Here is a 14,919-nt window from a genome sequence, read left to right as displayed (position 1 = left end):
CAAATAAGTGGTGGTCATATAAACACTACCCTATACTGGAAACCTACTGACCACTATAGTTACCTATAAACCTCCAGCTTTCATCCAGACCACACCACACAATCCATTGTCTACAGCCAAGCTCTACGATACAACCGCATTTGCTCCAATCCCTCAGACAGAGACAAACACCTACAGGATCTCTATCAAGCATTCTCACAACTACAATACCCACCTGGTGACGTGAAGAAACAGATTGACAGAGCCAGAAGTCACCTACTACAGGACAGGCCCAACAAAGATAAGAAGAGAACGCCACTAGCCATCACCTTCAGCCCCCAACTAAAACCTCTCCAGCGCAACATCAAGGATCTACAACCCATCATGAAGGACGATCCCTCACTCTCCCAGACCTTGGGAGGCAGGCCAGTCCTTGCTTACAGACAGCCCCCCAACTTGAAGCAAATACTCACCCGCAACCACACACCACACAACAGAACCACTAACCCAGGAACCTATCCTTGCAACAAAGCCTGTTGCCAACTGTGTCCACATATCTATTCAGGGGACACCATCATAGGACCTAATCACATCAGCCATGCCATCAGGGGCACGTTCACCTGCACATCTACCAATGTGATATATGCCAGCAATGCCCCTCTGCCATTTGCATTAGCCAAACCAGACAGTCTCTACACAAAAGAATAAATGGACACAAATAAGACATCAAAAATTGTAACATTCAAAAACCAGTAGGAGAGCACTTCAATCTCCCTGGACACTCAATAACAGACTTAAAAGTGGCAATTCTTCAACAAGAAGCTTCAAAAACAGACTTCAACGAGAAACTGCAGAACTGGAATTAATTTGAAAACTGGACATGACCAAATTAGGCCTGAATAAAGACTGGGAGTAGATAGATCACTACAAAAAATAATTTTCCCTCTGCTGATATTCACACCTTCTTGTCAACTGTTGGGAATAGGCAACGTCCACCTTGATTGCACTGGCCTCGTTAGCACTACAAAAGTAATTTTCCCTCTGATATTCACGATTTCTTGTCAACTGTTGAGAATAGGCCACTTCCACCTTAATTGAACTGGCCTCGTTAGCACTGACCCCCCACTTAGTAAGGCAACTCCCATCTTTTCATGCGCTGTAGTATATATACTGCTTACTGTATTTTTCACTCCATGCATCTGATGAAGTGGGTTTTAGCCCAGAAAAGCTTATGCCCAAATAAATGTGTTAATCTCTAAGGTGCCACAAGGACTCCTCATTGTTTTTTCAAGTTCCCTGTTGGTCTGTTGCTTTTCTATCAGCTCTGACTGGCATTTGTTTCTTAACATTTCACACAGAAAGTTGTTTATTAGTCCAGGAAAGGAATTGCCATTTTTCAGTCAATCAGAAAACTCCAGTTTTCAGTGCTGAGATCTCAAAAGCCTATCATATTTTCTTCCAGGAATATTGAAGATGCTAAATGCTAGGTGAATGCTTGGATAACTTCTGGAAGAATCACACCATTATTATTTACTATTAGTCCTATGTGAGGTTGGGTTCCTTGATTTTTGGGTGAACCATACAATATTTCATTGACATGTAAACAACCAAATAGATAAATATTTCTTGTCTGACAGAAATTTGTTTTTCACCTTTGCTGGTAACCAGTCCCTAGACCGAGATCTTAAGAATATAATTTTCAGCATCTATATGTATTTCCTTACACAGTGATGCTGATGACCAATTTGACACCAGCTTTTGAGACTTCATATGACATTCTTTGGGGAACTAGAATGTACTGGAGTACTGTGTCCAGCTCTGGGCACTACAGCTGGGGAAAGTTGTGGACAAATTGGAGAAAGTTCAGAGCAGAATAACAAAAATTAAGTCTAGAAAACATGACCTATGAAGAAAGACTGAAAATACTGTTTGTTTAGTCTAGACAAGAGAAGGCTGAGGGGGGGACATGATAACAGTCTTCAAGGTTGTAAAAGGGTTTTACAAAAACAAGGGTGATTGTTTTTTCCCTAACCACTGAGGACAGGGCAAGAAGTAATAGACTTAAATTGCAGCAAGGGAGATTTAGGCTAGACATTAGGAAAAACTTCCTAAGTATAAGCATAGTAAAAAGTTGCAACAAATTACCTATGGAGATTGTGGAATCTCCATTATTGGAGATTTTTAAGAATAGGTAAGACAAACATCTGGCAGGGATGGTCTAGATAACACTTCATCTGGCCTCAGTGGAGGGGACTGGACTAGATGACCTATCGAGGTCTCTTCCAGTGTTACATTTCTATGATTCTATGTATATACCAGACTTGGGAATTCCCTGTAACCCCTCTGCACCCCTTTGCGCCAGCTGGCGTTAAGAGGTTCTTGGGGCACAGCTGTAAATTCAAATTTTAATTTTAAACAAATCTAAATTTAAAAAAAAAGTAAAATATGTGATTTGAAACATAACAATTCAATTTTATCCACCTTACTGCACACCCATTTGATTTTACTTCCATTTAATTAAATATATGACATTTTATCCATCAGAATTGATTAGCTCAAAATAAATAAATAAATAAATAAACAAACAAACAAACTTAAAAGGGTGTTGTTTGTGTGTGTATCTATCTATCTATATCTCAGTGCAGCTAGAGTTATAAATAATTGAGCAAAATTCACTAGGTCAGTTATGACATACAGTAGTGCTATCAATGTTATTTGTTAACATTTAAGGTTTTCCAAGAAGTGCCAGCAGCTCTCGAAAGAAAAGGTTATCCAAAAATTAGCTTACAATAGCACTTTTCAGAGTAGCAGCTGTGTTAGTCTGTATCCGTAAAAAGAAAAGGAGCACTTGTGGCACCTTATAGACTAACAAATTTATTAGAGCATAAGCTTTCGTGAGCTACAGCTCAGTTCATGTATGCATCCGATGAAGTGAGCTGTAGCTCACAAAAGCTTATGCTCTAATAAATTTGTTAGTCTCTAAGGTGCCACAAGTACTCCTGTTCTTTTTACAATAGCACTTTGTCTGTCATCTCAACCATCAGGAAGTATTAAGCAGAGAATGCTTTCCTTTCCCAGGCTTGCAGTGAAAACAAGCCAAAATGTTTTCATATTTTGGTATCAAATTGCAGCTATCGTGTCTGATGATCTAGAAACAGTCTCCAATTTTTGCTATCTAAAGCTAAACCATGTGAATACTAGATGGAGTTTTGACGGTCTGGATGCATTAATAATTTAGGACAATTGATCTTGGCATTTCTGTTTCAGGCCATCATTGTATTATTTACGCTACTTTATGGTTTTTTTTCTGTGCGATCTGTATTCTGTAATTTCTTTTGCATGATTCTGTCTCTTGGACCAGAACTGCACCAAAAATGAACACAAATGGAAGGAAATAAAGAGAGCACAAAGTCCTGTTATACACAGAGCAGTAAGACACTTATGCTATTTTTGTTTTTCCTGAAATCATGGTGATGTACTAATTTACAGCACTCACGAAGCTGTATCTGCAGTTCTTTTCAAAGCCTAAACTCCCATTGCTGCATAATAATACCAAGCAGCACAGGGTCTTAAAGTTATAGCATTTTTATGGTGATGTTATTTTATACATGGCAACACACGTGCAAACAATCAGATCGTTGCCCATGTAAATGGGTATTTGTCCATGTGCAATTGTCCGTTTGTGTGGGCAAGTTCCTTGGCGTAAGCTGCACATTATTTTTTCAGGAACACCTTTAGGTGCAAACGTTCTAAAGATTCGCCCTAAAGATTAAAACTACTGAGGAATAAAACTAATTAAGGCTAAAAATATGCCCTTCACTCACCTTGTGCTGCCCTGCTGATACAGATCGTATGGGACATTAAAGCAGCCCTTCTTTTGGGGCCTACACAGAAGGATAATACCTATGCACAGTGGAAAGAGTTATGGATGAAATTTTAGCCTTAATTCAAATGTTTGGCTCTTGGAGCTTTAAGACAGAATGCTGACATATTAACATATTCCCTTTTCTTTTAAAGATCATCAAAAATAAATTCCTAGTGGAAGCGATTGTTAAAAAGGCCGTTTTACCAAACAGGGGCTTTCAAATATTCTGTTTAATAGAACAAAAGCTTCTTCTTCACTCTGCAGAATCTCTAAGGGTATGGCTACACTGCAGTTAAAAACCTGGGGCTGGCCCATGCCAGCTGACTCAGGCTCATGGGGCTTGGGACAAGGGGCTGTTTAATTGCAGTATAGATGTTGGGGCTTGGGCTGGAGCCAAGACTCTAGGACCCTGTGTGGTGGGAGAGTCCTAAAGCTCAGGCTGAAGCCCCAGCCGGAATGTCTACATTCCACAGTTAAACAGCCCCTTAGCCCAAGCCCCACAAGTGAGAGTCCGCGGGCACAGGCCAGCCCCAGGTTTTTAACTGCAGTGTAGACATACCCTTACAGAGTATTGTGTTACCAAGTACTTATGACTGCCTCAGGCCAGAATTAAATTGGCAGCCATAAAATAGATGGAAAAGCTATTACATGATCCCTGTTAAATCTTAATAGTAGCCCAGCAAAAAATTTCTTCCTAATAAAATAATTCAGAAGTTTACAAAATTATATTGCTCCAGAATTATCCAAATAACAGCCCTCCATCTGATGAACACACCACGCCTTCAAATTTTCATTTTAAACCAATATAGGCTAAAACAAGCATCTGAAAACTAACCTTTGTTTAAAAAAAAATTAAAATCTGCATTTGAGATAACACAAGAGCTGCATGTATTTTATATTTTTAATTTCGTAAAATTTCACCTAACTTCTGACATGTTGCTAGTAGTACAGTAGTACTTTGTTGTTGTTCTTGTTTTTCTAAAAAACAACAACAACAATTGAGATGTTACATTCATTTTCTTGCTTTCTTGTCCCATAGTCATACAGTTGCTTTCACATAAACAAGCGTCCTAAGAGCAGGAGTACTTGTGGCACCTTAGAGATTAACAAATTTATTTGAGCATAAGCTTTCGTGAGCTACAGCTCACTTCATCAGATGCATGCCGTGGAAAATACAGTGCGGAGATTTATATACATATAGAACATGGAACAATGGGTGTTACCATACACACTGTAACGAGAGTGATCATGTAAGGTGAGCTATTACTATCTCTCCTGCTGGTAATAGCTCACCTTACCTGATCACTCTTGTTACAGTGTGTATGGTAACACCCATTGTTTCATGTTCTCTGTGTATATAAATCTCCCCACTGTATTTTCCACAGAATGCATCCGATGAAGTGAGCTGTAGTTCACGAAAGCTTATGCTCAAATAAATTTGTTAGTCTCTAAGGTGCCACAAGTACTCCTCTTCTTTTTGCGAATACAGGCTAACACGGCTGCTGCTCTGAAACCAGTCCTAAAAACATTACCTACAGCCTCCCGTTACTCACTTTGTAGCGCAACCTTTTTAGAGAAACCAGAATTTGCCACAGAACAACCTCATTTAACTCCAGTGTCATTCATTCTTAAGCAAAGCTCAGGGTTACAAACTCAGTATCATCCCATTTTACAACACTTGTGTCATGTGAAAGCAGCACTTGTAGGTGGATCGAAAACATGCAGATAGAATATATATGGCAATCAACATTGTGGAGACATATGCATCACATGCCAGCCTTATGTTAAAAGAAACCTTTCAAACAAAGGTTTTGGGCTATGTTTGAAAACTGGGGTCTCTCAATATAGAGGGACAGTTGTCCCCATGTTTTACTCAAATTTATTTTTAGAGACAACATTCTAGTGAAATGGGCAGAGATAGAAAGAAAGGGCATTGGACTCCAGAGTTATGGATTACACTAAAAAATGTCTCGATATAAAACTTCTTAAAAGCTTTCTCTGCGTACTTTTAAGGCAGACATTCTTAGGTAAGCACACCTACCATAAAACAGCAATTATTATACTTGTAACACAGCTAGCAGTCATAGTCGAGAAGGGCTGGTTTAATCCAGTTTCAGCTATTTAGAGAGATGTTTTATTGAGTTTACAAATAAGAACCTGCAATACTCCATTTCCATAGCAATACACTAAATCATCCAAGCTAAGCATGTCATCATGACTATAATTTACATGATGTAACATGACAGTTAAGATGTACTGTGGTAATTTGTGAGTGCTTTCAGTATTATTGTAGTATCAAAAATTTATATGGTTCAGTTATTAAGGCAAATTGTTTCATTCATACAGAAATGTCTGACAGTAAACCACAAAGGACCTTCAAATTACACTGAAAAAATGTCTTCCAGGTTCAGACAATTTGCACACACTCTTCCCATTATTTTGTTCACCAAATGGAAAAGAAAGAAGTTTGTCTGTGCAAAGTTTCTACCGGAGCACAGGAAAAGTTCACTGTATGGAAGCTATAAAAAACTTCCCTTACGCCAGCTGAATGGGCTTGGCTATCTATCTTTAAGCATCTTATAGCCATGAACTGGATGCCCACATTCTTTGGAAATGATGCTGTTTAATCTTCACATGCTCACTTACCTTCTGTCATGTTGATTTCCAGCCAACAGGAAAAAACTAGGCGGACAAGCCTGAAGAGACTAGAATGGAAAATGTGCTAAAGCACACCATAGTTTCATATACTTCACCATAATCAGAAAAAAGCTTAAGTTCTGAACATAGTCCCCAATTCCAAAGCCTGACAGAAAATTCATTTTAAGAGCACACCACCTGTGATAACAGAGTCTGTGGATAGTAAGCCTGATACTCCGACCACTAAGGCAGCCAGGGAGATCTTCAAAGATTTTAAAAGTAATGTAATGCAGTAACCTTCAGAGGGCAGATACTAATATGTTTATATATCTTTGTGTTTGTGTGTGAGGGGTGGGGAGCAGGTGAGTGGATCTGAATAAAGATGAGCAGTGAAACTGGCACAAAGTTTAGTACAGCACCTTCTGAGTTCCAGGGGAGAGTTCCCAACACAAGTTTATGCCAAGCATTAAAGCTTTGTAACCTAACTCACATCAGCTGATATACACTTTTCATCTGTGAAAAGCAGGATAGGGAACAGCCTTTCATATCCAAGGACAAGATGGAAAGAGAAGAGGACAACCTGAAACACATATTCATATGCCAGCCAATTCGTTCAAGAAATAACACTGCAAATTATCTGAGCTTCTCTAAGACCTGACAGCAGAGGCCTCAAGAGGTCTTAGAATTGAAGTACTTAGTTTATTCTGCTTTCCCCTGATGCTTTGTGCCCCGCATGCCTAATTCAGTTCTTTTCAGCAAGCAATTTTGCTGGTCAAACATCTTTCCAACTTAATCTTCTCTCCAACAGGAACTAAAAAAAAATTGCTTATATCTTTCCCTAGCAATAAATTAAATTAGCATACAGGCAAGGACCATTTGCACTTACTTTGTTGCCCAAATAAGGACTGGGTGCACTCCAGTAATAAATCAGCGGCAGCGCTCTTCTGGCAGCCACATTACTGATGCTAAGCCACTGAGGTCCACCAAAACTGTCCTGCTGAGGTGTAACTTGAAGGAGACCAGGTACATCAGTCAGATACCAGCCACTCATGTCTCCTACCTATAATGACAGAATAAAATACCTGTTGGAGGGAGAGTCAAGATATCAAAGTCCCAGCACCCACCAGCCTCTCTGTTTTGTTTTTTTGTCTTTTCTGCAGCTTCATTTGGCTTAAGATCTTGATTAATCTCAGTGAAGAATCATATTCAGTGACATGAGAATATTCATAGGAAAATTAATCTACTGTATGCATACCAGCTCTTGGATTTTTGTGTCCTGAACAGCCACTTAGGCTGCCAAAAAGTTAGGGGATAGGTAAATATTTGTTCCCAGTGGCTTAACAGAGAATGGGGAGGGAATTCCGGCTCAATCCCAATAATATTTGGATAAGAGCCATTCATGCTCACACCGTAGGTCACACAACACAAATACTCTGTAAGTGATATAAGTCCCAGATGGTACAGAAACCTGAATTGAGAGTTCAACAAATCTGAACAGATATTATTCAGACATAGACAATGTAGTTTATTGTTCTAAAGACCTATATCTTAGAAGTTCAAAGGTCGCTTCTACTGCACCAGCTAGCAAAGATCAAAAATCTCAGACCCTGAATCTCTGAAATCCTCTATCAGGAAACTAACCAGTACAGAAGAGCTTAATATACATACAAGCACGCTGAAGGCTTTTGGTTGTTTTCCAGATGCCTAGATAGCAGCAGAACTATGAAATGGCTCAGCTGTGAGCTGGAAAAGCTTTCTGGATACTGGTATATAAATGAGTACACCAGGCACACTTTACTCCCAGAGTTCCCATATACCTAACAGCCAAAACAGTAGCTATTTAACCTAAACAGATTTTCCTAAGCTAGATTTATGGACTTATATTATAGCCCCTTTATAGAGAAACTGGTGTCCAGGTTTTGAGACCTTATTGAAAGTATAGGGCATGCTTGTACAAAAAAATTAATATTTTCTACAATGTGCTTTTGCAGGTAAGACCATTGGAAGGGTCATCCCACCTTTAGCTTCAATGCTATATACATATTGGACAGAAGAAATTCACCATAGGTGTAAGACCCTCACTGTTTACAAGCCACTATGAAGGATATTATTTCTTACATAAATTTTGTATTTGTAAGTGTAAATTCTTAATTAACCCATATGTGTCTATATGGATATTTATTACACACCCAGAGAAGAGGCACCCCTATGGACACCTCAGAATTACCCTCATGTTCATACTTTATCATCTGCATATTCCATGACTGTTTCACACACACAGCTTCACCTCTGACAGACATTTCAGAGTTACTTTCTATATCAGTCACAATGTTGATTTCAGAAATTTTCACAATGAAAACAAAGAAAGATCAGTTCTTGTGTGTGAAAAATCCTTTCCTTTTGGATATCTGAAAAGACTTACATGGTATATAATGTGCCTGCAGATCTCAGGATAACATCTGTTGTACAAGATATGTTTTAAATGACAGCATACCCAATGACATATTTTTGCAATGATGTTTACTATTATTTTTCTTACACTGCTGTAGGTCCAGTGAGAGTCTATACAGACGTCTGTTTTCCCTGAACAAAAACACTCCTCACAGCCTCTTGGATTATTTTGCTGCAGGTTGAAGAAACTTGGTTTGCAATGATCACAGTTTTCTCCTTCAACATTTTCCTGGAAATACACATTAGAATATTACTTCATCTATCACATATTAAAATTAGAGGCTTTTTGCTTGCTTTTGGTTTGATACAACAATGCAAAAAGAAGACATTTATAGGAAACTACCCCTAATTTTTCTATATAAGAGCCAAAATCTCCAAACAATTAAGCCAGTGCAACCCCACTGAAGTTAAAGGGATTGAATGGGTGTAACTGAAGGTAGAATTTGGCCATTTAACTTTATATCTTTTCCATGAACATATTATTTTTTCACAATAATCTAGTAAATCTCCTCTAAAACATGGATGGCCAAAGGGAAGAAAGCATGGGTACAACTTGCCTGTTCTTGGAAATCAGCAATCAGTGTCCAGCAACTACAATAGCTACTTGAAACTAGGGTATGATCATCCAATGCAAAATGCAGCATTTCAGTTCTTCTTGTCTATGCTTGGGGTTTGCACCAGTGCAGCTACTCCTGTAGCTGGCCACTGGTGTCTGAAATGAGAGCAAATTCCAAGTATAGGCAAGGCCTGTATTTCTTCCTCCATGACTGACAGTATTTGCCTACCACTTAGATGATCTATGAACCTACAGAGAACTGGAGCAGAGGACCCAAGTGCCAGACCATTGCAGCATTTTGTAATTTTGTTTTACAGCAAAGGTTTATTTTACTAGTTGATATGCTGAGTTACCAGTATGTAATCAATCTGGCCCATATGCAGAGACAGAGATGCCTCTTTTCCGCATGGGGTGCATTACAAAAAGGTTCACACTGTGGTGGGAGCTGAATAATGCAACAGTATTTTTCAAAGATACCCCAGAGAAGAATTATTCTTATAAGTACTCTCTCCAAAATATTTTGCACATGGTCTCTTTAATCCTGGACACCGCACTGTGAAGTGTGCACAGATGTACTGGAATCGTTGGCTCCAGGCCAGCAGAGGCTGAACAGTTTATGAAAAGTCTGCCCATAACACAAGTAGGTTAGGATCAGCCTGGCTTTGCAGCACAGAAATAAGTACTGAAAGCCACTTGCCTGCCTTCTGGTCAGAGATGCCGGAGAGAGGGAAAGAGTGAGTCAAATAAAGGATAAGGAAGGGGAAGAAAAGTGGAAACACAAAGGGCAAAGAGAAAGAAGACAGGAGAGAAAAAAGAGATAGAAAAATGGGGCACAGCTAAAGAAAAAGAGGCAAAGGGCAGATTCAAAAAAGGATGTTAACACCAATGATGTGGTAATTCCTATATCGGTTTTCATTGTCTCTGGTGCCAACTAGAAACATCAGCTGGAGTCTATACACCAAAAGCTTAAAACAATTGTCAAGGCTGTTGGTCTGAAAATTTAAGCTGTAGTACTGTACTGTACTCTTGTAGCTGGCCTCTGAAAGTGGTTTCTATGCACACAAATGTTTGCAGCTGTCATTTTTGAAAGCACTTTGAAAATCTGGCCCTAAAAGTTCCTTTAATATGATCGATTGAATTACTGATGTGTTACTGTGGGCAGGGTGGGAAGAGGAAAGAAAAGTGAAGACTGAAAAGTAAATGTATTTGTTATAATAAAAGTTTCAGTAACAAAGCTGAGCACAATTGTACTCTACAACTGCAAGTAATCTACACCATTCTTGTGAAAAGACAGTAAGTTAACAGAATCCTAAACCCTGAAGATGGAAAAAGATATGTAACCCATCCCTCTGCCAGTGCAGAATTGTTTTCTACAGTATAGTATATTTTGAATGTATAACTCATCATCAAAGCTCGTTTTCAAATCAGAATATAAGGAAATGTGCCCCAAGTCTGATCCTCTAGACACAACAGCTTAAAAATTAAAACCCTGATAGGAAGAGATTTTACTTCTGACAGAGAACATTTGAGTGTTATATATGTGCCAAGTGAGGATAAGATTAATACCCTGAACCAACTTCAGTGCTGTTCAACTGTCACACGGGTGGTTTATGAGTATATTCAATATGAGATGATGGAATGAAACTTTTTTGTACACTCGTGCTCTTGAGAACTTAATAGAAGCATGGTATCTTGTTCACCTGCATTTGTATCAGAGTCTGTAAATTAAACATCCAAATGGAACATACACAACAAAATACTGAAAAATAACCCACAGTATCTACCATGTTGCTCTCTGCTGAGCATAGTCAGGGTGACTTATTTCTTATGTAAGCTGCATCTTTTGAACAACAGGACCTTCATGTGTATTATTGGTATTCAGGATATTTTTTTAACTAAAAATAGTTGTGTATCACTTTAAAATAGTGTTTTAATTCAAAAGCTATATCAATACTTGGCTTTCTGAATTTACACACACACAGCACTAAGAACTTCAGCCTACAGCACAAACAGCCTCAGCAGTCAGATTTTAACAGCATTATTGACAGAAATACCTTGGAGGTTTCCAAACAAAGTGTCCAAAATGGAAAAGAGAATCTCCTTTGTCCAAAAGTTAGCAGCAGAATGACGATATATACTACATAACAACCGATAAAATAGAGGCCTTAAATGCCATTTCCCCTTAAACCAATAGTTCAGAATATTTGCTCTTTTAAAGACATATGACAGGTTATTTTTAGAGTTGACAGTGCTCAACTGCTTTTAATGTATAGCTCCTGGGCGGATGGGTGTGGGAGTTTGAAATAAGCAATTCATAGCTTTCTGAATGTCTTAAATATCTTATCTTGAGTATCATTCTATTGGGTTTACCTGGATGGCAGCTGATTCCTAATTACTTGTTTTAAGTCTTGTACTCAAGACTTGAAGTGTCACAGTAAGACCAGAAACACATTAACCCTAAAAGGCATCACAATTTCTTGACATGCAGATATCACCACAACTAAAAAACAGTTGCCTACCTTTCCATAACAGTTGTTCTTTAAGATGTGCTACACATGTCCATTCTACTATGGTTGCATGTGCAGCCTGTACACAATCATCAGAGATTTTTCCCTTAGTGGTGCCTGCTGGGGCAGTGTGAGCTCCCTCTGGTGACTCACACCACTGCACACAGCTATAAAAGGCTACGCTGCCCTCTGACCCTTCTCCATTCTGTCCTACCAGCAAGACTCCAATAGAGAGGGGAAGGAGGGTGGGTTGTGGAATGGACATGTGCAACACATCTCAAAGAACAACAGTTACAGAAAGGTAGGTAACTGTTTTTGCCTGAAGGTTGGAATGAAGAAGGTGACCGTGATCCTGCGATATCACATGGAAGAGCAGAAGTCTGACTGACAGAGCTAGTAAAGTCAAAATCCAATGCTGACATATCCATATTAGAGCTATTAGAATAAAGTGCGTGGAATCTTGGTTGACTTTGGATAAGATTTTGGACAGAAGCGGAACTGGAGGGAAGGCATACAGTAGGCCTCTCAACCAGGGCAGAAGGAAAGCATCTGTCAGTGAACCCGGGCTGTGACCTGCTCAGGAACAACAAATATTTTTTGCTTTCTCTTGTTGGAAACAGGTCCACTTGAGGAGTTCCGCACTGCTGGAAAATGGAGCTAGAAAAGTCTGGTCCAAGGGACAACTCACAATGGCCTGTGAATGACCTGCTCGCAGAGAGTGTTCTGAGCTCCCGGATTGTAAGCCGCTCTCAGGTTGATGGAACCTGTGAAGCATATATTCCACAGGAGGATTGCCTCCTGGCATAACTTTGTGGATTGGACCTCTACATGCAAACATTCACCAGTCCATGGAAGATAAGACCCAAATGGGTACTTGAACCACTATGTCTATATGATGACGGGCCAGTAAGTACACCAAGGCTATCCAACCCCGTAGATGTCTCAGGTGTAGTTTGGCATGTAGGTGCATGCTGCCAAGCATCCTAGAAGTTTGAGGCAGTTTCAAACTCTGATGCCAGGATAAGCCTTTAGATCTAGAGCAATAAGTCACTTTGTTTGGAACCTCTGCTGTGTCAAGTCAAGTCCAAAACTACTCCAATGAATTCTATTCACTGAATAGGAGATATACAGTGAAATCTGTCCTTGATCAGTAGCCCCAGTGTGTCAAAAGTGGACTGAATAGTTGCTACGCTGGAGAGTACCAGAGACCTGGGTTCGCCAGTCATCCAGCAAGGAAATACATGCAGTCCAGACTTGCTCAGGAATGCCACTACTACAGCCATGCATTTGGTGAATATGCTACAAGCTGCTGATAGTCTGAAAGGGAGCACTGCAAATTGGTAGTGGAATCCATTGACCATGAACCTGAGGAATTTTGGTGGCTCTGGTGAATTGCCATGTGAAAATAAACATCTTTTTAAGTTGAGAGCAGCATACCAATCCCCTGGGATCTAAGGAAGGGATACTAGATGCTACAGTGGCCATTCAGAATAAATAGGCCTGAGGACACCCTTCCCTTTTGCCTTTGAGATCAGGAAGTAACAGGACTAAAATCTCTTCCCTCTGAACAACATTGGAACTTCCTGTATTTCCCCCAGGAAAAGCAGAGACTGGACTTCCTGATGTAGCATCCTCTTGTGAGAGTGGTCCCTGAAGAGGGATGGGGAAGGGAGGTTGGAAGGGAGGTAGAAATCAATTGAAGACCGTATCACAGCTTCCTTTTCCTTAGGACCCACTAATACATGATGATGTGCATCCAAATGCTTAATAAGTGGGATAAGCATTTGGCAAAAATAGCACTCAGGAAAGATGGCACTATGGGGAGTGTATACTGTCCTCAACCAACAGGTCAAAATCATTGCTTAGATAATCCAGATCGCCTAGAAGAGCTGGTAGCTGCCGAGGGAGGTGGAGGAGGAAGATGTATCTTGTAACTCCTTCCCTTTTTTTTTAGACTGGTCCTGGGAATGTGGCAAAAATAGCTGAAACCATTGGGAATGCTGTGGGTGGAATGGCTTTATATTTTGTGGCCAGTGTATAGATCCTCCGTGACTTAAGGGTCGCCCTTGAATCCTTAAGGCTATGTAGCCTCTGATCAGTTTTACTGGACAACATGTGAGGTCTTGAATTGTTTGTTGCACCTCTGGAGAGAGGCCTGATGCCTGCAGGCAAGATAAATGCCTTATCATGATGGCAGAGGCCATAACTTGAGCTGTGGAAACTGCACCATCCAGGCTCACTGGCAATGCCATTCTGGCGATTAATTTGCCTTACTTCGCCAAAGAAGAGAACTCTTGAAGTTCAATGACAAGCTTCCTGATGAGGCAAAGTAGGATATTATCCTATAGGCTGAAATTGTATCAACCCAGCAGAGCTTGCTGGTTTGCGATCCTCAGCTGTAAACTCCCAGTGGAATAAAATTTCCTGCTAAAGGGATCTAGATTGTTTTGCTTCCCTTCTCTTCAGAGTAGAGGCCTGGTGTCCTTGCCTCTCCTTTTTTGTTGGTGGCTGCAACCACCACGGAGCCTGGAGAAGGGTGGTTGTAAAAGTGTTCAAAACCCCATAATACCTTTTCTCCACCCTTAGGGAGAGGGAGGCAGAGAAGAAGGGGTAAGTCATAAAATCTTGACGGGCTCCAGGACAGCTTAATTAATAGGGAGAGCTATCGTAGAGGGACCTGCAGAAGCTAAAATACCCACAAGCCTGTGACACCTTTCTTTTATCTCTTCTGCCTGGATATCTAGAGCTACAGTCACCCTCCTCAACAAGGAGCTCTAAAATCATCAGGAGGGGAAGAGGTAGAGTCAGTCACTACTGCCTCATCAGGCAACATAGAAGAGGCTAAGGTTGTTGAGGAGGTACCTCCTCCAATCCCTCTACTGGGGAGTCCCAAGCATGCAGCTCTACTTTCATGGTACCAATAC

The 14,919-nt window shown here is 40.1% G+C and overlaps 1 protein-coding gene across 2 annotated transcripts in view; it reads right to left on the bottom strand.

The window, feature by feature from the left end:
• LAMA2 (laminin subunit alpha 2) overlaps positions 1–14,919 on the bottom strand; it is a 456,646-nt gene that overhangs the window by 240,927 nt on the left and 200,800 nt on the right. For both annotated transcript variants that reach the window (XM_073337269.1, XM_073337270.1), the window contains exons 11-12: positions 9,021–9,161; positions 7,368–7,541 (exon numbers count right to left, since the gene is read on the bottom strand). In XM_073337269.1, the coding sequence (XP_073193370.1) occupies positions 7,368–7,541; positions 9,021–9,161 (315 nt within the window). The remainder of the gene's footprint in view (positions 1–7,367; positions 7,542–9,020; positions 9,162–14,919) is intronic.

The sequence above is a fragment of the Lepidochelys kempii genome, chromosome 3 (assembly GCF_965140285.1).
Source record: "Lepidochelys kempii isolate rLepKem1 chromosome 3, rLepKem1.hap1, whole genome shotgun sequence".
NCBI lineage: Eukaryota > Metazoa > Chordata > Testudines > Cheloniidae > Lepidochelys > Lepidochelys kempii.
The sequence above is the reverse complement of the archived record's forward strand: the minus strand, read 5'-3'. Positions and strand labels throughout refer to the sequence as shown.